The 22937-nt window shown below is 39.1% G+C and overlaps 1 protein-coding gene across 2 annotated transcripts in view; it reads left to right on the plus strand.

Moving 5' to 3' along the window:
- Positions 1-22937, plus strand: part of btaf1 (BTAF1 RNA polymerase II, B-TFIID transcription factor-associated) — a 113574-nt gene that overhangs the window by 61535 nt on the left and 29102 nt on the right. For both annotated transcript variants that reach the window (XM_059653119.1, XM_059653120.1), the window contains exons 16-25: positions 2360-2509; positions 2862-3004; positions 3555-3729; positions 4420-4623; positions 5393-5819; positions 6247-6437; positions 6928-7081; positions 7166-7275; positions 7615-7816; positions 19079-19227. In XM_059653119.1, the coding sequence (XP_059509102.1) occupies positions 2360-2509; positions 2862-3004; positions 3555-3729; positions 4420-4623; positions 5393-5819; positions 6247-6437; positions 6928-7081; positions 7166-7275; positions 7615-7816; positions 19079-19227 (1905 nt within the window). The remainder of the gene's footprint in view (positions 1-2359; positions 2510-2861; positions 3005-3554; positions 3730-4419; positions 4624-5392; positions 5820-6246; positions 6438-6927; positions 7082-7165; positions 7276-7614; positions 7817-19078; positions 19228-22937) is intronic.

Here is a 22937-nt window from a genome sequence, read left to right on the forward strand (position 1 = left end):
ATCAGGACCATTCAGGGACAATCTGAAGACTTGCTTGATGATCCTAAAAGTAGTGTTGTTATAATTTTTGCAAGTATAACGTGTTCCTGGCACATATGGAGACAATAGAATTGAAAAGAATGCTGGGCAGCTTAATAAGTTAGGTTGATATAACATTTTGATACTAGGTTAGGGAGACTTGTGTTGATATCCTATTTTAAAATCTGATTTTAAGTTAAACTTAATAGAATGACATCAAAATATTGATCCTGTTAACTGCTCACACTTGTGTTTGTGTTATGATCAGGTGAAGAGGAATGGATTAGCTCCCTTCTCTTCAGCCTTGTAAGTTTGTTGCAACAAAAATTTAAGTTCCTGTTAAACACAGAGCTGCACCTTTCCCCAGTTAAAATACAGTTAACTGTTTTCACCAGAAACAGTAAGGAGCCAATTACAAGGTTTCTTTAACTGAAGGAACAATCTTATTACCTGCTAACCAGAAGAAAAAAGTAATAAAGACACAATGCCACATGGGCCCTCACACAAACATTTGTAGATTCAAAGTGGAAAGGGGCACTGTTTAGTGTTAAGTAAGGGAAAGGATGATACAATTTAGAAGCCTTAGGATGTCATCGAGAAGTATCGTTTTAGCCTGAGATTGCAGCTCATTAGTTCGTGTCTTAGAACATTAGCAGTAGCAAATATTGCAGTTTTGCTTGAGTGCTCAGTGTCCTGCTGCATCCATACTTTTATCTTCTGTTGGCCATAAACAGCTCCATTGTCTCTGCCCTCGACCGCATCTCTTGCGTTTCCTGCACCTCTGCCCTCACACCCTTTCCCTGCAATAACAACAAAGACAGAATTCCCTTTCTCCTCACGTATCACCCCATCAACCTCCGGATTCAACGCATCATTCTTCACCACTTCTGCCACCTGCAATCTTCCCCCACTACCGAGGATATATTTCCCTCCCCACCTTTTATCTGCCTTCTGGAGGGACCGCTCTCTCTGTGACTCCCTTGTCCACTCCACGCTCCCCACTAGCCCCACCACCCCTGGCACTTTTCCCTGCAACTGGAGGAGGTGCTACACCTGCCCATATACCTCCTCCCTCACCTCCATCCCAGGCCCCAAGAAAACCTTTCACATTAAACAAATGTTCACCTGCACATCTACTAATGTGGTAGATTGCATCCGTGGTTCCCAATGTGGCGGCCTCTATATCGGGGAAACCAAGCACAGTCTCGGAGACCGCTCTGTCATGCAATCGGTCACTACCACTTCAGCTCCCCCTCCCACTCCTTGGACAGCATGTCCACCCTGAGCCTCCTCTAGTACCACAACAATGTCACCCGAAAGCTGGAGGAACAGCACTTTGTATTCCGCTTGGGAACCCTGCCGCCCAGTGCTCTCAATGTGGATTTCACAAGCATCGAATTCTCCCCACCCCCGACCTCATGCCAAAACCAGCCTATCTCATCCCCACCTCCTCGACCTGTCTGTCTTTTCTCCCACCTATCCGTTCCTCCCAACTCACTGACCAACCCCCCACCCCCACTTCCTACCTACCAGCCTCATATCCGCCTCCATGACCAGTCAGTCTTCCCTCCCACCTACCTGCCCCTCCCTCTTCATTGACCAATCCCCATCCCAACTCCCTTCCTACATTCACCTTGACTGGCGTCATCCCTGCCTCCTTGACCTGTCCATCTTCTCTCCACCTATCTGCTCCTGTATCCACCTTCTAACATCTCCTCCTCTGTCTCTATTTATTTGAGCGCTCCCTTCCCCTCCCCCATTTCTGAAGAAGGGTTCAGACCCAAAACGTCAACTTTCCTCCTCCTCTGATGCTGCCTGACCTGCTGTGTTGTTCCAGCTCTAGACCTTGGCGTCTCAGACTCCAGCATCGGCAGTTCCTGCTATCTCCTTGAAATACAAGCTTATTTGTGTGTTCTGAGTTGTTGGAAATTGTTTTTAGGCTTATTAATTGTAAGCAAAATTCCATCTTTCAACATGTGTACGTTCTCTTAGGCTGTAAATAAAAATAGAAGTTGAGAATCTTTTGATGTGTCTGCAGGGAATTGCTGGCTGATAACATGGCATTAAGTAATCATTGTGACCATTTTTAGTCGGTGTTTTTCCTTTTTTTAGAAACCATTCCAGTTCCAGGTTCTAAAATTGCAACAACTTTCTCTTTTTAAAGCTACCAAGTTTTTTTTTGGAATATATTTCATATCATGGCTACCGTAACAACCTAAACTCAGAATCATTACTTTTTAAACCCTTGATTTTTGTAACCTATTTATATTTTTGATCTGGAGAGGCTTCAAAGCCAGAAGGTTTGATACACCAACCTAATTTCTTTTTATCTTGTATTTAGGTGTGGTTGGAACTATTGAATAAAGCCCCAATTCAGTACTTAGTTGCTGCTGCTTGCCCTTGGATGGGAGCTTGGCTGTGTTTAATGATGCAACCTTCTCATTTACCAATTGATTCAAATATGCTACTGGAGATTAAATCCAAGTCCAAGGTAATTTTGTTGTATTATAAGGGCCCACACCCTTCAAAAACAAAGTAAGTCAAGCATTCTCACCAGAAAATTGGGTTGAAGGAACTTATAGAATTTAAAAAGGTAATAAGGCATTGATTATGCTGCTTAATACCTGTAACTTGATAACTTCTAAATTTGATTTAGTCTACAAAAAATAATAATTGTTCATCTACAACTACTTGTACAACATGTATCAGTGCTTGTTACTAACATAGGAATTACTTGTAAACCTATTATTAATTTACTAACTTCCTGCGATCAGCGTGTGTTTAAAAATGTCACAATTTGTTAGTAATTGATTCTGTTTAGCTGTAACCTTTTTTTGACATAGGAAAAGTCTTGCAGTAAACATCGACAAGGTCAAGCTCAAACCAAAGAGGTGAGGCAAGAATATATTGCTGGGTTGGACACCATTAATGAGGATCAATCTACCAGAGATTATGTTGTAACTAGGACACGCCTAAAGGCAGCTAGGTAAAGTAACACTTTAAATCATTACTGTTAACTGTTTCAGTTGAGTTTCATATAATACTTGAATCTTTTTATTAGCTGAGTCTCTCTAATAATTTCAGTAGAGATAATGACTTGTATGAGAAAATCGGGTGCAGTCAAACTGAAACAAAAACATTAAATATTTGCTGCAAAATTTTGCATCAGTTCTACGTTTCTATTGTTTTCCTTTTGCATTTCCAAATAATTTTTGATCTAGCTAGATTGGAAAGGTTTTCTTTTTGATCTTCAATCAACTTTAGGGTTAAGCTAGGAAAACAAATAGAACTGATGGAAAATGTTTATATTACATCAGCAATTTAGGTTTCATGATGGGAATTGGTACCATAACTTAGTGAAGCCATTTATTATCATTATGATCGTTGGTCATTTTAACCATAAAAGCTGAAGTTCTTCTGAGTAAGGCTTCTCTGCGCTAAATAAGAATTGAGGATTAACTTGAGTATACTGTAGTTGTTTGAACATAACCATGTTATGCAACACTATTTTTTAAAATAAAACTCCTGTTCTAAAGGTTGCTTGGAGCCCTCTGTTGTTCCTTGTGTGAGCCAAGTGTGAACTTCATCAGCCAGGAAGTGAAACCAGCTGAGTCACTAGCTCAACTATTATTATTTCATTTGAATTCTAAATCTGCGCTGCAGAGAATTGCTGTTGCATTAGTTATTTCTGAATGGGCTACACTGCGAAAGGTATGGAATTTATTTGAACAATTAAGAATTATAAATCAGCTTTTCACCTTTTCTCTTTGCCTGAAAGTTTAAAACAGTCTTGGGTTTTAGCGATATTTCATAAATCCTCCTGTTACAAGTTACATAAGAAGCATTAGATACCTTCTCTTTGAACGAATTGCTAAGATCTGGATGTCGCCTTTTAAGTTTGCATTGGACTATATGCCGTGAACAAAATATATTTGAAGTGAATTTGTCATCTTAATATCCTTGTATTTGCCAAACTTTTTGTTAAGACTTTGTCTTCAGACTCCCATGTTTTCTGGTCAGTCTTGTAACTTTGCTTTCGTGTCTCAATCTATTACCCTTTACTCCCGATTTGTTGTATTTTAATCCACTTCTGCATTTATTTGTCTAAATCAATTTAATTTCATGTACTAATTTATAATCTGTTGAAGGTAAACCTCTACACATTAGCACAGAAAAGCATAATTTTAAGTATAAACAAATGCACAGCAGACCTACTGGAACAAATGTTACATTTAGAAATCTTGAGCATTTTAGCTTGCAGAGAATTCTGGACTTCTGAGATTTCTTGTGACATTGAAACTGCATAATATATTTTCTACCGGCTTCCATTTAGGGGTTTAGGCTCTTGTGAGCAACGTTAGTATTATGCCTGACTAAATCTGAGCTTTGCTTTAATTTCAGGATTGTACCGCTGTATCCCGTGCTGTACAGCCACGATTAATGGCTATTTTGTCAGAGCATCTTTATTATGATGAGATAGCTATTCCATTTACCCGCATGCAGAATGAATGCAAACAGTTTATTGCATCACTGGTTGAAGCTAATTGTGATGTTGGGAACAGCGTAAATAATAGCGTATTTACCATAGATCAAGCAAACGAACTGGTAAGCAAATCTGTTTAATTTGAGGGACGCATTTGCTATATGCTGAAGAGTAAGTTAAAACGTTTGGCTGAAAACTTCATTTGCCAAGAAAAAAAAGTATAATTTTTGAACTACACCACAATTGTATGTTGGATTGAGAGAATATTAAGCATGGCAGTTGTCCCACATTTTGTTAAACTATTAGCGACTTTTTAACATCACTGATGCATGTGGCACCAGTGGATAATATTCTAAATTATATAAAAGTAATCTTGAAACAACTGATCATGCTCTGCAGATTGTATGCATTAAGATAATTGGGGCATTTATTTTGATTATAGTTTGTTTCAAACTTTTTACAAGAAGTTTGTTATGACTTGCTGTAAAATCAGACTATATATTGTATTTAAAAAAAACAGTTTGCTGGCTTTCTTTACGAAGTACCTTCAGTGTTTTATTTATTGTTTGCTGTTAAGTTGTAGTCCGAAAGACTTACATCCGAAGTTAATATGTATTGAATATTGCAAAGCTGACAAAACAACATAACATAAATACACAAACTTGAAAGAAAATTATTGTAGAAAAGTAGTGTTGAATCACCTGCGGATTGAAAATGTTGAATAGTAATGTTGAAAAAACATTTTGTCAGATCACTATTGGAATTGCGAATCAACAAAGCAAATTTTAAAAACCCTAGGCTGTAAAATTCTATTCAGAATTTTTTTCTATCAATACTAGTACATTTACTGTTACGTAAACTTTGTTTTAACATTCCATTTTTAATTCAAAGGTCACAACAATTTTCAATGAAGTGACATCAACCTCTGGTTTAAAGCCCAATGTGATCCAACAGTTGGAGAGTAAGCGGCAGCAGGTTCAAATGACTATAACAGAGACAAATCAAGAATGGCAAACTCTTCATTTGAGGGTTCACATGTTCTCTGCTTGTGCAGTTGTTGATTTGCAGCAACTTCCAGAAAAACTGAATCCTGTCATCAAACCCTTAATGGAAGGAGTGAAGAAAGAGGAAAATGTACTTGTGCAGAATTATGCTGCATCTTGTATTGCTAAGCTGCTCCAACAATGTACATCTAGATGTCCTTGTCCCAACCCCAAAGTTGTGAAAAATCTTTGTAACTCGGTTTGTGTGGACTCCACAGTTACTCCTTCTGCAGCTTCCCCAGTGCCTATGTCTAACAGTATAGAAAATTCTAAAGGTAATTTTGGAGCATACAAAGAACTTGTTAAGCAATAAACCAGTTGAAACTTTTTTAAAGAAAAAAAATTCAGTACCTATTTACATTACCATTCAACTTAACTTCACATGCTCCTTGTAAAACATGAAGAAAATGAACCAAACAGCTATTAAGTTTTGGTCAGTATTGAAATTAAAATAAATACTTTATTCCTTTTAAAATCTACTGTCACTAAAATTGTGCTAAATGTATTTTTTAATTAATACTGAAGCGTTGATTAAAAATTGTAATAAATTGGCATTTGTTTTATAACGTAAAGTTTAAGAAATGCATTCAGAAAAAATACACTAAACAAATTAACGATAATTTAGGTTCTGTTTAACCTGTTTAAAATTTATTTCAGTAAAAGACTGTTGACTAATCCATCTGTACTTTCTTTTCTTTTAAGGACCAAATTCTGAAAAAGATGGAATGCATCACACAGTAAATAAGACTAGGGGAATCATCACGCTTTATAGGCATCAGCAAGCTGCTTTTGCTTTAACCAGTAGGCGGGGCCCAACACCTAAAGCGCTTAAGGGCTCATCTACAGACATTCCACAGGGGAGTGCTGGGATCAATTTGTGTGACCATGATGAAGTAAGTTTCTAATTACAGATGAAATTTCAACTAGTCAAGTGTGTGTTTGTTGCCTAATTAAATAATCATTTGCGCTGTTAGTGTGCACTTTTTTCCTGCCCCTTGGTTTTCTAGTCATTCATAGACCCCAAACAAAATTTCTTGACTGTTTTTGCCCTTGAGTCTCATGTGTTGTATAGTTTGATAGTAGCTCACATTGACAGCGTTGTTCTAGGTTTTCCTTCTGTTAATACGGTGAAAAAACTAGCCCATGAATTCAGTTATTTGATGAGTTACTACAGCTTTATAGATTTTAAAAATAAACTACCTATCTGCACGCACTTAATTTCAACCAGAATAGCAGCAAGACCACTGCAATTTGTCCAATTTTTCAGAGGAGGGAATCATCCTGTTTATCTTGTTCTGACATTGACATGTTAGTTTACTTTTATATGTGGCATGTGGCAAAATTTACTATGTATTGAAGGAGCATTTCTTCATTGTTTTGCAGACCCAAAAGCCAAACTTAATTCAGAGAAGAGGAGCTGAATATGCACTTACAACCATAGGAAAACACTTTGGTGCTGAAATGGCTACAACACTGCCTTATTTATGGGATTCTATGGTTGGACTACTGCGAAGTCATGTTGATGTGCAGAATTTTAGTATGTAACTAATCCCATACATTTTATATTTTAGTTCAAATCTGTTTTAAAGCATGAATAGTTAACTTATTTATGTTTTTCCAGATGGAAAGGTAGTCCTTGAAAAAGGAGATGTTGTTGCTCAGGAATTAGTAAACTCGTTACAGGTGCTAGAAATTACAGCAGCGGCAATGGGTTCTGACATCCATGCTCAGGTTTGTTAAACTTTATGTTGAAAGCTAAAATATTGTTTCTATTGTATTTACAAATAATTTACCAAACTACCCTTAGGATATTTTAGGCTTGTATTTTTAGAATGTTTTATTTCTTATGTGGGTTAACTGAGCATATTTTGCTGTAAAAAGTACGAAATGCTTTGCTTATTTTTCGTGGAAGGATTAAACATTTGTATGTTTCTTAATTTTAAAGTAGATTTCCTCCTGGTGAGCTTTGAGTCTATCTTTCTACTACAGTATCTTTTTAATTTTAAAGTAAATGCTTTTAAATTATGAATTAAAATATCATGAGCCAATTACATTGTTATTTCTTTTCAGCTATTGCAACATCTTCCACATCTTTGCACTTGTTTGCGACACCCATATACTGCAGTAAGGCATATGGCCGCAAGGTGTGTGGGTGTCATGAGCAAAATAGCTACAATGGAAACAATGAACATTTTTCTGGAGAAGGTTCTCCCTTGGCTAGGAGCAATTGATGATAATACAAAGCAAGAAGGAGCAATTGAAGCATTGGCCTGTATCCTTAGCAATTAAATAAGGATCCTGTATTTGTGATTTTGTTTTTTGTTTTTCCATAATAATTCAGCAACTGTAAATGTAATTAAAAGCGTATTGTCTCTCTTATGACTAACATCATCATAACAATAGCAGCTGGTATTTCTATAGAGACTTTAACATCATAAAACACCCCAAAGTATTTCACTAGTATTATAAAGCCAAATTTAAGACAAAGGCCTATATGGCAAGATGGCCAGCAGCTTGGTCTAAGAGGTGGATGTTGAGGAATATTTTGAAGGAAGAAATAGAATTAAGAATTGAAGATGGTTAGGGAGAAAACTGCAGAGCTTTAGGGCCAAGGTGACAGAAGGCATGGTCTCAAATGTTTCAGCAATTACAAGCGAAGTTGCTCAAGAGTCCAGCATGAATTAAATACAAATGACTTGGAAGATTGCAGATATCAGAAGGTGGGATTCGAAAACAAGGATGAGAATTTTAAAATCTAAGCATTAAACACACGGATGTTAGGTGAATGTGATTTGGCGTGAGTCAAGCTATGGCCAGAAGAGTATTGAATAATCTCAAGTATATGGAGGTCGGAATGTGAGCGATCAGTCAGGAGTGAGAAGAGCTGAGATGAGTACAAAGTTTAGCTGTTATGCAGATAAGTGGTTGCTGCTTCAAATTGGCAAGAAATTTGGTACTAATGTTGAAACAATTCGGTTTAGTCACAGATAGGTGCCAGAGAGGGGATGGAGGGACTGGCTTCAGTCTTCAAAGTATTTAATTGGAGCTAATTTTATAAATTAGCAATAGTGGAGGTGTCAAGAGAGATGGTTGTGAAGTAGAGCTGGGTGAAATCAGAATATATATGAAATCTAAAGCTGTGCTTTTCATGTGTTGCATGTAGATGAGAAATAGCCGTGAGCTGAAGATAGAACTTTAATGGATGTCAGATGTAATGGTGCAGAAGTCGGAAGACAAGCCATGACAGATTTTATTCGAGCTACAATTAGAATAGGAATAGAATCAGGTGAGTACAGTGCTGTAGCTGGATGATGGTGGCAAAGCCTTGGAGAAGGGTCGTGTCGCGAACCATGTCAAAGATTGCAGATACGTCACGGTAACAATTTTGAGAGAAAAGCTAGATGCTGAATGTTAGTTGTTTAAAGTAGTGCACGATGCTTAATCCTTTTATAAAGCCTGTGGACAATGATGATGGGCTTATGGTCAAACTGTTCCCAAAACAGTATTAAATATGGACATAAGAAACAACGGTTAGCAGTGACATTAGTTCTTGTCACAAAGTTGTTATACTACAGTTGTAGTACCTCAACCCAGCACACTGAACACTGGCTGTGCCAGATTTCTGATATTTCCAGATTTCCGTTTGAGTAGTTTTGGGTCAAGCTGGGTCAGGTGGGGTCGTGTCACTTGGAACTTGGTAGGTACAGGAATAAGCAAAGCCGAGATCTAGACTAGAGGCAAACCACGCTATGCCGGGTATTACTAAATTATCTTGGTAAGGTTTTATCAATCAAAACTGATGCATGAAAGAGTATAAACATGTACGTTTTTTTTCCAATTTTCAAACACCACTTGTTTTTACGGATCCAGGTTTGAAGTACTCTACCAATATTGGCCTGAGCTAATGATTCAGAAATTAAGTTTTCAATTTCACCTTAGGCTGAGATTCAATGCAGTTTTTGATTAAATAATGTTAAGGATGATGAGGGTGGTATAGTGGTGCTGTGCATATTGACTGTTGACAAGTGTTTGACGAAGTATCGCATAGACCTGTTGGCAAAACTGAAGTTCTAAGTATTTTTTCATTCATTCATGGGACCTGCGATCACTGGGTAAGGCAGCATTTATTGTTCATCCCTAATTGCTCTGGAGAAAGTAGTGGTTAGCTACCTTCTTCAACTGCTGCAGTCCTTGAGGGTGTAGAGAAACTTATTGTAGTTAGGAAGAGAATTCTAGAATTTGACCCAGTAATAGTGAAGGAATGGTGATGTGCTTCCAAGTAAAGATGGTGTGTTTCTCTTGGAGATGAATTTGCTTGTGGTAGAGTTCCCATGCTTCTGCAGCCCTTATCCTTTTGCATGGTAGAGGTCATAGATTTGGTAGGTGATGTCAGAAGATCCTCATGAATGTCTGCAGTGATTCTTCCGCATGAAATACTGTGTTGATGGTGAAGGAAGTGAACATTGAAAGTGGATGCCGGGTGCTGATCAAGTGAGCTGCTTTGCCCTGGATGTTGTTGAGTTTCTGAAGTTGGAGCCACAGTCTTCCAGACAAGTGGAAAGTATCCATCACATGCTGTATTTTGTCTTGTAGATAGTGGAAAGGCATTAGGAAGACATGAATTGAGTTATTCACCACAGAATTCCTAGCGTCTGATTTATTCTTACACTCAGTGTTTCCATGCATGGTCTGGTCCAATTCAGTTTCAGATCCTTAGAAACCCCAGAATGTTGTTAGTGGGAAACTTCACATTTGTTATATCATTTAAAGTCTTGGGGCAGTGGCTAGATTCTCTGTTAGAGATTATCATTTCTCACCATTTATATGGTGCAAATACTACCTGTCACTTATCAGTCCAGTCCTGGATTTGCCCAGGTTGTGATGCATGTGAACACAGATTACTTCAGCATCAGAGGTGTCCACGCTTTTTCAACTGTTTCATTAATGACCTTCGCTCCTTCTTCAGAAGATGGTTGAGACTAGGATATAACCTAAGGAACTCCTCCCTGCGGCTGAGATGATTTGATCTCTAACAAATGCAACCATACTTGACTTCAAATAGCAGAGATTTTTACCCAATTCCCTTTGATTCCAGTTTTCCTAGGGCTTCCTCATTGCCATATTCAGTCAAATGTTACACGATGTAAAGGGCAGTAAATCGCAACTCACCTCGCAAGTTAAACTCCTTTGCCCATGTTCGGACCCAAACTGTCATGAGTTCAGGAGATGCGTGATGCTATCAAAAACCAAACTGAGCAACATTGAGCAGGTTGTTCCTTTGCAAGTGCCCTTGATAACGCCATCAATGACAATTTCTATCACTTTGATTTGAGAGTAAACTGAGAGGCCAGGTTGGATTTCTGGGTTTTTTTTTGTTCATTGGACATACCTGGACAATTTTCCACATTGTTGAACAGATGTCAACGTGTTAGCTATGCTGGGACAGTTTGACCAGGGTGCAGCTAGTTCTGTAGCACAAGCCTCCTGTACCACGGCTGGATTGTTGTCAGACCCCATTGCCTTTCCAGTGTTCAATGTCTTTGACTGTTTATCAGTGTCAAATTGGTTAAAGACCGGCATCTGTGATGTGAGGGACCTCAGGAAGAGACCAAGATGGATCATCCACTCAGCAGTTCTAGTTGAAAGTACTTAGATTTTTTTTGCATTGATTGCTGGGATCCCCCATCGTTGAGGATTTGGGTGTTTGTGGAGCCTCCAGTCCCTGTGTTAATTGTTTAATTATCGTCCACCATTTACGACTGAATGTGGCAAGAATGCAGAATTTAGATCTGATCCATAGGTTAAGGGATTAGTTAGCCCTGGCGCTCACCTGTGGCTTCTGCTGTTCAGTAAGCAAGTAGTCCTGTGTGGTGGCTCCACTAGATTAACACATCACTTTTAGGTATGCCTGGTGCAACTCCTGGCATGCCCTCCTGCACTCTTCGTTGAACTAGGGTTGATCTCCTAGCTTGATGGTAGCGGTTGAGTGGAATATGTACAGCCAGTCCAGAACAGGGTTTGACTCTGGAGTCCATTCATGAGTAGATTTGTTCACAAATCAGATCACGATGCCAGACATTGTAAAGCAGCCGCTCATAAGGACAAGAAATGTTCCTATGTTGGATCTTTTAAAATTGCACCTGTGTGTGACATCAGATTTGTAAGTAGAAGTGTTCGTAAGTCAGACCCCTGTACCAGGTTATAAGGTTACAGATTGTGATTGAATCCTATTCAGCTTCTGCTGATGGCCCAGTGTGCCACATGCATGCTCTATCTTGAGTTCCGAGATGTTATCAAAGTCTGCCCCATTTTAGCAAGGTGGTAATGCCACACACGTGATGGACTGTATCCTCTGTGTAAGGATTGTGCAATGGCTACTCCTTACTATTCATAGTGTATATGAATAGTACATATACATAGTATGCACCTGCAACATGTGCATTGGCAAGGATAAGACTAAGTAGATTTTTCTCCCTTGTTGGTTGCTTTGCCACTTACCATAGACCCAGAGCAGCAGCAATTGAAATCAAATCAGGATATTGAAATCCCACATCCAAAGTACATTGTGCTCTTGCCATCCTCTTGCTTACATCATGTTCTAGGGTGTGCAATTGGGTTGCTGCCCCTTTGAGATATGGTCAGGTGACTTACGAGGCATGGAACCAGGGGCTCGTCTCAAGCCAGCTGTGAAAGTGTGAGCATCTCAAATAGGGTGTCCATTATTCAGTATTTTTACCTATTTCATCCCTCGTATATAATTCCTGGTTCCCAGCAAACAACAAACTCAACAACTAGCGTCAAGTGTAAATCTGACCGACAAATTATATGCAAACACTTTTTATTTCATCTGAAGGAGACCAGACCTGGACTTCAGAAATTTTGGTGCGGAGAGCAGTCACTAAGGCTGTGGGCAATGATGGGGAGGAATGGTATGCTAATGCATCTGGTGAGGGAAGGGCCAACACTGGAATGTTCACCAAGGGGACATGGACTGCAATTAGCTACAGTGTCTGAGTGATGGAAAAACAAAATGGCAGGCCATTCTGAAGTGCTGGTACTGTGTGATGAAGAGTCAGAAGATTGGACTTTGGGCATGGAATGCTTTAATTTGTTCATAATGGTGAATGAAGTGGCTGCAGACACCATGGTACCACTTCTCTTAAGTACCATTGGGAGCAAGAACTTCTCAATTCTTAGGATTCTGGTACGACCAGAGAAATCCATGGAGAAAACCTTTCAAAATTATGCAAAATGTTGGGAATGTACTTTGCACCAAAGCAGCTAATGATTATCAAATGGTTCAAGTTTTACAAATGGGTACAGCATGAACGAGAATCCAACACCCAATTTGAAGCCACATTAAAGAGGTTAATGGAACATTATGAATTGGGAGGGTTTCTCCAAGATGCGTTGTGGGGCTGCTAGGTTGGGACCTCTGACACAAAGCCATCCAATAGAAACTACTAACAAGGAGAGACCTGAATTTCAAGGCAGCTTTTCAAAATGCTACCTTGATGGAATTGGCTGCCAGCAAAGCAACCCAGTTGACTGATGACTCCGGCATGTGTCAAGTTGTGGTTCTAACAGTCACGTGCCGTCGATGTCGCAAGGGTGGCCACAAGGAGCCAACATGTTAGATTCAAAGCCGAGTCCTACAGTTGTGATTGAGTAGGTCATACTGATTGGAATTGTCAGGTAGAAACTAAATAAGGGATACCTAAATATCAGAGGGCAAGGCATAAGGCATGTGTTGCTAGCCAGGGAGTAGACCAGGGAGCCAACAGAGTCTGCAGGAGAAACCAAAGGCCCAGGGTAAGGTGTTCTGGTTAGACATGCTCTTCGTATGAGTGAAGTTGATTGTTTCTGTCCTCTTCCCAACTTGAGGGGAAGACCATAAAAATGGAAGTGAACATGAGCTCAGCAGTGACCCTGATTCCTGAGTCAATACAGGGGGAGGAGGTAAAGACACAACCACTGAAGTCAACAAAGATAACATCACAGATTTTAATGGAACAAGTGGTGCTACTGAAGGGCTATTCTCTGGTAAAAGTACAACTAAGGGACCAGTGTGTGGAATTACCATTTTATTGTTGTAAAAGCTAAACACCCAACACCATGTGGATGGTCCTGGTTGCAAAAATGGAAACCACCAGAATTGTACCCTTGCCTGTCCAGAAGGTAGGAATTATCTGTATCAGACTGTGTTTAATGTGGAGAATGAGACACCCTGTTAGTCTGGAATTACGGGTCTGGCGGGCAAATAGACCCCAGTGGTGGTGCTGGTTCGAACTGGGCCATTGTCGTATGTGGTGCAGACTAGGGATAATCTGGTCTGGAGGAGAACATGGACCGGATGGCCATTTCACCTCGCCAACTGAGGGGTATCCCTTTGAATACAGAGCTGGGCCAGTTAGAACCAGGAGTGTTGACTCAGTTGTGTTTCCAAGCCAGAGCTGGACATTCTGTGGGAGGAGATAATAGCAGTGTCACAGGGTCACAACGAGCAATCAGGAAGGGACATATCAACAGAACAACAAGAGTCTCAGAAGCCTGGTAGACTACAGTGGAAAAAGTTACTGAGATGATGAGACATTCTTCGAGGAATTCCAATCCCCCTGAGAGACTAATGTCAGTGTAGTTTATGGACGGAATATCTTCTATAAGGGGAATTGTTGTTTTCCATGTTTTTGTAAATATTCCTGCGTATGTACATATGTTGGCCATGATGCCTGTACAATTTTTAGTGGTTGTATATATGTTGATTAATGAGATTCCCTAAAAATAAAGGGGGAAGGGTGTTACGTATGTAGTTGGTATGCTGCCCCCTCTTAATAGAGTTGGCCAGGTGACTGTCAATACACAGAGCTAGGGGTTCAGTCTAGGATTGGCTGTGGAGAAGTGAGCATCTAAAATAGTGTTACTGTTCAGAATTTTACTCGTGCCTCTCTTTTTGTATAACTCCTGGTTCCCAGAGAATTACAAACTTAACAGTGGTCAACAAGGTGAAGTACTGATTCCCCAGTTGAGGAGGGGACAGTAAGTGGTAATTAGCACGTGGATTCCTTGCCTGTATTTAACCTGATGAAATTTAGCGGGGTCCGGAAGCAATTTTGAGGGCTCCCAGGGCAATTCCTTCCCAAATGTATAACACTATGCTGTCACATTTTTGAGTCTGTCCTGTTGGGATCCAGGAACAGTGAACATGGTGTCTTGGAGATTATTTGTCAGTAAGGCATGATTCTGTGAGTATGACTCTGTCAGGTTGCATTTGAATCATCTGTGGGACAACTCTCCTAGTTTAGGCATAAGCCCCCAGATGTTGTTAAGGAGACCTTTTTGTAATGTTTACAAGGTTGTCGGCGATCATCATTTTTTTGGTGCCTTGGACAATGTCAGGTGGCCCATTCAGTTTCATTCCTATCTTGAGACATCTAGTGATTTGAAAGAACAGAGTGCCTTGCCATTTCAGAAATAACCACATCGCTGTGGTGTGGAACCACCTGTAGGCCACATCCAGTGTGGAAGCTGATTCCATTCCTAAAGGACCTCATTATTTCAGTGAGGTTTTAATGGCAAATGTCAGTGGCTACATGGTTGCCATTAGGCTAGCTTTTAATCCAGTTCTTCTATTGAAATCAAATCTCTCAGTCTGCAATGGTGATATTTTAACCTATGTTTCCAGAACATTTGAGTCATCTAGACTCAACTTTAGCTTCAGAGTTAGTAGGAACTGCAGATGCTGGAGAATCTGAGAAGCCTTCCTGCTCCTCTGCTGCTTGGCCTGCTGTGTTCATCCAGCTCTACACCTTGTTATCTCAATTTTAGCTTGCTGTTTCTCCATGGATGCGGTCTGACCTGCTGTGATCTCCAGAATTTGCTGTTTTTTCCAGAATGTTGGCCTGGTGTTCTGGATTACTGGTCCAGTGATAGTACTAGTATACCAACATGTTGCCAAATGGAACAATAAAAAAATTAATATAAATTTGACAGAAAAAAATTATGGTGAATAATTATTTTTCAGATTAAAAGAAAATATAAAAAGGTGTTGGCAGTGAGCCTTTGATAGACTTAAAAAATGTACAGAGACATGTCAGATGAAATTTCATGCAAGAAATGTGAAGCATTGCTTGGAAGAATGAGGAAAAGCAATACGAAATTCAAGGAGACAATCCTGAAGAAGGAGGTAATTCCATGAAGTGGGGAGTCTGGGGAAGCAGGGTTATTATTTTTCAAACAGTGACCATTAAGAACTTTGAGACCAATGCTGAAAATTGATGGAATAAATGAGAAGCCATTTCCAGTTGCAGAGGAATTGGTAACCTGGGGATACACCTTCAAGGTGATTGGCAAAAGAGCCAGAGATAAAATGAACTTTTCTAAACTCAGTTATTAGTGAGTATATTCAGTGTCTGTAAACTATTTCAGTTGTAACTGCCTAAAGACAATTTGATAAATAATTGAAGGAATAAAATTTATAAAGGCCTATTGGGAAAGAGCATAAAAATGGGACCCTTTGTGATAATGCAATCAATGCAAACGCAATGCAGCAGTGGTGGTCTTCTGAAAATCATCCATGATTTTATATATTTATTAATTTTGCATTGCACACATTTTCAAGGTAATTTACAATGATAGTTCCCATAAATTTAGACAGTACAAACTTGAGGATAAGGGCATTGCTGATATCCCAATAAGGGGACACTTGAGGGTAATTAATTTAAAACTTTGCAATTTTATTTTTTTGTGTTTACTTAGATTTAGTAGTGTTTTGCTCTTCCTCCTAGCTAGAAAACAAAATTTTTGTGTATAGCAAGATTGTTCCAGGCAAGTTGTTGATTTGAAATAACTAGCCAAAGCAATTATCCCAATGAATATCCCTTTAAATCTTTTATAAATGACTTGTGTCAAAGTTTTGAAACAAAATGTCTACTCATCATGCCTGTACCCATTTAAACTCAGAATGGTTTGAATTTGCATTTGCATTTTATAACTCTGAGCTCAAACTAGATTCTCTTTGGGTATGTGTCGAAGCTATTACAGTTTTTTCACACTTTTCCAAGAACCCATCTTTTCCAATACCATCCTCTCTTCTTGTTCAGGAGCTGTAGAAAAACAGGTGCAGGAAATGGTCAAAAACGTCCAGTGTTATGGATTAGGGGTTCTTGAACATTTTTGGTTTAAGGACTTCTTTTCAAATTGTTCAGTAACCATTCACTATGAATTGCTGCATGTAAAGTGCCTTTTTTAGAAAAATAATGTTTGTAGATGAGTAAGGTGAGTGTACCTGCTTCTCACTGGGGAATCTAATGCAGTCCCTCATAGTGAGGCAATGGATGTCCTTTTTCATTTGTCAGCTTGTATTTAAAGTTATTTTATGCAGCTGCTGGAAAGTCTTACAAATCCCAGTGTGAGAAGTACTAGATTGATATGACGTGTTCTGGAATTGTGCACAATTGGGACAGAGGGAAGGAATCTTTACTCTGTATGCAAGATGATGCACCTGATATGGAAATGCCTGATGCCAACATTTGCTGTTCGAGGCACTAATCTTAGTGAGTACCAAACTGCCAGACCAAAATTCTTCCTGCATTCTTTCTTTCAATTGGATTTGAATGTGGGTCTTTTGTAAGTTGCTGTGCCCAATATCTGAACCAAGATACTTGTAGAAGATAAAGTTAATTTGTTGGGCTGAAAAACTGACGGTTCCCTGATGAATTTATATAATCCAGGCACAGGTAATCTGATATAAGAGGACCGAAGTTCTCAAGTGCTAACAGAATCTTGCACGCTCAAATGGGGGTTGAATTAGAGGTGGGAAGAGCAGGGTGATATCATATGTGAACCTACCTCCTCCATAATTAATCTCTTTAAGTCTGTTGTTAGTCTTCTGGCCCTGCTACCAAATTAGGACTGTCTTAAGAACCTTATTCTGCCCCCTGTGTGATAAGCCCATCTGCAAGCAGTCTTGCTACCATGAGGAATGCACAACAGGTCTGACTGTGCTGGCTGCTTTTCAAGTGGGAGTTGGAGTCCCCTTGAAGCATTCAGTACCCGATCAAGGGGACTGGGCATTGGATGGAATAGTGTTGATAGTTGTGGCCTTCTGAACCCCACCCCACCCCATTCCACCCACACTCTCGTACGCACGCGCACACGCACGGGACGGCGAAGACGTCATTTAGCATGCTGGCCTTCATCAGTCCAGGCTTCGAGTATAGCCGTTGGGCTGTTATGTTACAGTTGCGTGAGTCATTGGCGAGGCCGTGCTTGGAATATCGTGTATAGTCCTGGGCACCCTGTTACAGGAAAGACATAGTTAAACCGGAAAGTGTGCAAAGAAGACTTACAAGGATGTTGCCAGGACTAGTAGGTGTGAATAATAGGGAGAGGATGGCCAGGATAGGACTTTATCCCTTGGAACGTAGGAGAATGAGGGTTGGCCTTATTGAGATGTATAAAATCATGAGGGGCATTGATAGGATGAATGCATATAGTCTTATTCCCAGCGATGCTAAATTTAAAACTAGAAGGCCTAGGTTCAAGGTGAGAGGGGATAGATTTATGAAGGACCTAAGGGGCAGCTGCTTCACGCAGAGAGTGGCGCATATATGGAATGGGCTGCCAGATAAAGTGGTTGAGGCAGGTACAATGGCAACATTTTAAAAAATATTTGGATAAGTACATGGATGAGAACGGTTTAGAGGGATGTGGACCAAATTGGAACTGGCTGAGTGGGCACCATGGACCAGTTTAGGTCGAAAGGCCTATTTCTATGCTTTATTTCTCTGACTGTATAACTCATCTGCAATCTAGGCCCTTCGTGATCCAAGTACCCAAAACTGGGAAGGCATGTGCTGCCAAGGCAGCAGCCATAGCGTCCTCAGTAGTTTTGTTGAATGCAAGAATTGTCAGCTTCTGATTGGCAAGCAATTTTCAATAGGCAGAATTTCCATGCTGGAGTAAAGCCCTGTCACTGGCCTTACCACTTGCCGATTAGTTTGTGTTTCAGCTGACCTCTCAAAAGAGAGGCATTGCTGTGCCTTTCCAGCAGTCTGACCTACAGCTGAGTCCCCCGATGCTACAAAAAGATTCTGCGGCTAATTTTTAACAGGTAATTAAGTTTTGTTTTCTTCTTTTATATTCTCTGCATTAAGTAAAATCTTGAGGATAATTTTCGTAATGTAAGTGATGGCAACCCATTTGTGCTAACAGAACAGTTTCTTAAATTATGCTGCAAATACTCACCAGTTAAAACAATATAGATTGCATTTCATTCCAACAATGTTTTACTGTTGTTACTTAGAAGGGAATAAGTCTTCTAGAAGATTTTATTAAGTGAGCCAATAATTTATAGCTATAATTTATAATTTTTAAAAAGCATTTTTTCTTCCGGTTTCCTGATTGTGGATGTCAAAATCTGTCTTGACTATTATCACAATTTTTATTTTAAAAAACATAGAGTTGACTTATAAAAAGTAATCTTTTTTATGCGAGAGGTGAAGAAGAGTAAAATTCCTTAACAAAATATGTCTAGGTATAATGGAGCAACTTGATGTAGATATCATCCCGTATATAGTCCTGCTGGTGGTACCTGTGCTGGGAAGGATGAGTGACCAAACAGATAGTGTGCGGTTCATGGCTACCCAGTGCTTTGCAACATTGATTAGGTTAATGCCACTTGAGGTAAGCTTGGAAAGTTTGTATTTGGTAGCAATTGATGGTAATTGCATGTAGCAATTAAAAAAGATCAATCTTTGGTTTAGTATAACTTGTCTGTCTTGTAAATAGTGTTATCAAAATAGTACAAGGTGTGCACTTACAATGAATTCAAATTTAACTTATTTTAAATTCAAGTGAACTTACTGAGTTATGGGATATGGCATTATGATCTGCTTAAATGTAAGTTATGCCCGTGTGACGTTTACAAATAGGAGAAGCAAGACTGAAAATGAAAATCATGAACTATACAGCAGGAAAATTGCCTTCTTTAAATGTAAAGAAGGTGATTTTTGTGTTTTTGGATGTAAACCCATGTCATTTTAGAAGTGTTAACTGAGATGTTGTATGTTCCTATCATTTTTTGATTTGGAAACGTGAAAGGCTGCAGAAGGATCAGTTTGTGCCAATATCAGCTTTTTGTTTGAGCAACACAATTAGTCATACTGTTCTAATTACTGCCAAACCCTTCTAATTTCTATTTCTCTGCAAGTATCTACTCACTTCTATTTTGAAAAATACTGTTGAATCTGCGCAAACAACCGTTTTATGCAGTATATTCCAGATCATCACAACTTGCTGTTTCCTCCTCTTTGTCAATTACCTTCAATTGATTTTGATCGATTACTGATGCTTCTGCCACTGGAAGCAATTTGTCTTTGAAAGAGCAAAGCTGTTCATGATATTGAACAAAATTTTATGAAAGTTCTTCTTAATCTTTACTCTATTCTAAGGAGAAAAGCTTCTCTCTCTCTGTAACTAGAAGTAAGGATGGAGGACTGCATTATAGTAAATCTCTTCTGCACTCCAAGGTTTTGACATCTTTCCAAAAGTGTATTATTTAGAATTGAACAAATTACTCCACCTAAGGTCTAACCAGCATTGAAGGCTTATCATAACTTTGTTGTTTTTGTACTTTGTTCCTCTATTAGTTAATCCAACGCATTTTAATAGCCTCTCAACATGCCCTACTTCCTTCAAAGATATGCATAGCTCCAGACTTGTCTGTTCCTGCACTCTCGTTAAAATTGTACCACTTGGTTTATATTGCTTCTCCTCATTCTTCCTACCAAATGCGTCACTTCCTAGTTCTCTGCATTAGATTTTATGATTGATCTGCTTGCACATGCCACAGCTGGTCTATATCTAAAGTGTTATAATTCTTGAGTTTTGTATCATCTACAAACCTTGAAATTGTATCCCGTATACCCAAGTCTGATCACGTGTATATCAAAAAGATCAGCAGTTCAAATATTAACCACTGTAGAATACAATTGTGCACATTCCACCTGTTCTGCTTTTCTCCCTTCCCTAATTTTGTGTGCAAACTGTTATTGCTTTTCATACTACAGGCTTTAATTTTTCTAACCAGTATCTTACCTGGACTTCTGACTTTTTAAAAAGTTATTTGTTAATATACATCTCATGAACTACACTAACCACATCAATACTCTCGGTTACTTCTTAGACTGATATGATCAGGTTCTTGTAATCCAATTTGCCTTAAATGAAAGTTAGTATAAATATTTTCATTAGCACATACTTTTCCAAGTAATTTTGTCCTGATTTCTTCTCTTTATAACTTCCCCAAATACTAGAGTTAGTGGAAGTCCACCAGTCTTCCTGTTACCCTGTTCTCTAATTTTTGTCATAAGACTAAGAAACAGGAATAGGAACAAGCTGTTTGGCCCATCAAGCCTGCTCTGCTATTCAATAAGAGAAAAAATTCCTCCTCCTCTTAGCCTTAAACTGTGATCCCTTTATTGTGGGACTGTCTCTGGTCCTAGACTCTTAGCATTTGCCCTGTCAAGCCCATTAAGAACCCTAAACGTTTCAATGAGATTTACCTCTGATTCTTCTAAACAATTCATGATCTGTTTAGCTTTTTGCTCATAAGACAGTTCCTCCATACCAGAGATCATCTGAGTGAACCTTGTGCTGAACTGCCTCTAATGAATTAGCATTTTCCTTTTAGTTAAGGGGACAAAAGATGTTCACGATATTCCAGCTGTGGTTTCACCAGCACCTTGTACAATTGCAGCAAGACTTCGCTACTCTTTTGCTCCAAGCCCCTGAAATAAGGGCCAACGTTCCATAAGCCTTCCTGATTACGTGCTGCACTTGAGTCCTAGCTTTGTTGTCAGCTCACAAGCACCTTCAGGTGCTTTTGTGCTATCTCTTTCTGAAGTTTTTCACCACTTAAGTAATACTCTGTTCATGAATTCTCCCTTCCAGGTTGAAAACTTGACATTGTACTCAATTTGCCACCTTTTTACCCACTTAACCTTTTAATTTTTTTCTTGCCCACGAGCCAATTCTGTATCCACAGTGATATGCTATCTCCAAAACCATTATTCAGCATTTTGTGAGGTACCTTATTGAACAACACCTTGAATTCCAAATACAGCTACTGGCTCCCTTCTGTCCACTCTCGTTGAGACTTGCTGAAAAAACTCTAATAAATTAGTAAGATACAATTTCCCTTGAAGCCTTGTTCGCCCTGCTTGGTTCAATTATAATTTTCCAAATGTAGTAATGTAGCCCAGTGCCAAATAGTCACTTCTATTTACACTGAACCAGCAAAAATTGAAGTGTAATTCCAGGCTTGAGACTGATGCTTCATGTACCAAAATGAATACTCCATTTCTGACAATAATCATCCATCTTGGTTTTTTTTTCTCCCAAAATTATAGGCCAGTATTTTTGCTTTGGAGTCGTGACTGCCAGATATTGAATTGCGACAGCCAAAACCTTTGCAACCAGCAGAGAGATCATTCGGTTACATATGTTTGTTGGCAGTAATAATATACTAAAGTACTATGAAGCCTAGTAATCATGTTTTCCATTAACAGAAGTAACTATATTACATTCCCAATCTTTTCTACAAAACAATTGTATGACATTTGGAACTCTTGCCAGAGCACTTTGTGTGAACTTATTTTCAAAAAATTACTTAGAAAATTCATTATTTCTTAAAAGGTGTGTATAAAGGATTCAAGGTAACTCATTATTTTCATTCTTTTCCACCTTTTGGTAGAAAACTATCTCGCCAACTTTTTTACCATTCTGGCTGGAGAGATTGTGCAAATGCTATTGTGGGTACTGTGAGGACTCAGACTTGTAACCCACATCATAAGATGCATTATGCTAACCATATAAAGTTTGTTGCGTAAGATAGCACCATAGAATGACATACGAATACTTAACAGGTGTGGAGGGGAAAGAAGTCATTCAGTCGACCCAGTCAACAACTGCAATTATGCTCACTTTTGAATCTGTTCCCATTCTTCCTCATGCAAGTCTACAAGTATGAATCTGAATTCCCTTCTCCCTGATGTTCTTATCTAGGTTCTGCTATGCATCTATTATTTGCCTCAAATACTCACTGTTCTAATTAAATTACACTTTCATACCACTCTCTGGTTAAAGATGGTTTTATCTCCGTAACCTATATAATTTCTTGTTAGAGAGAGTATATTGCAGCTTCTTATATTGTTCCTTGCTGCAAGTGGAAGTCCACTGTCGAAATCGTTTGTAATTTTGAAAGCCTCAGGTACCACATCTGTTTTCACTTTTCAAGAGAAGGAACTCGGCCTTTTTCTTCCCTTAAGATAGGTGTTACCTTTAAGTTCTGATGCTGGATACTTAATGACCTTTGCCAATGAGACTGAATGAAT

This window comes from Stegostoma tigrinum, chromosome 20 (assembly GCF_030684315.1).
Source record: "Stegostoma tigrinum isolate sSteTig4 chromosome 20, sSteTig4.hap1, whole genome shotgun sequence".
Taxonomy (NCBI): domain Eukaryota; kingdom Metazoa; phylum Chordata; class Chondrichthyes; order Orectolobiformes; family Stegostomatidae; genus Stegostoma; species Stegostoma tigrinum.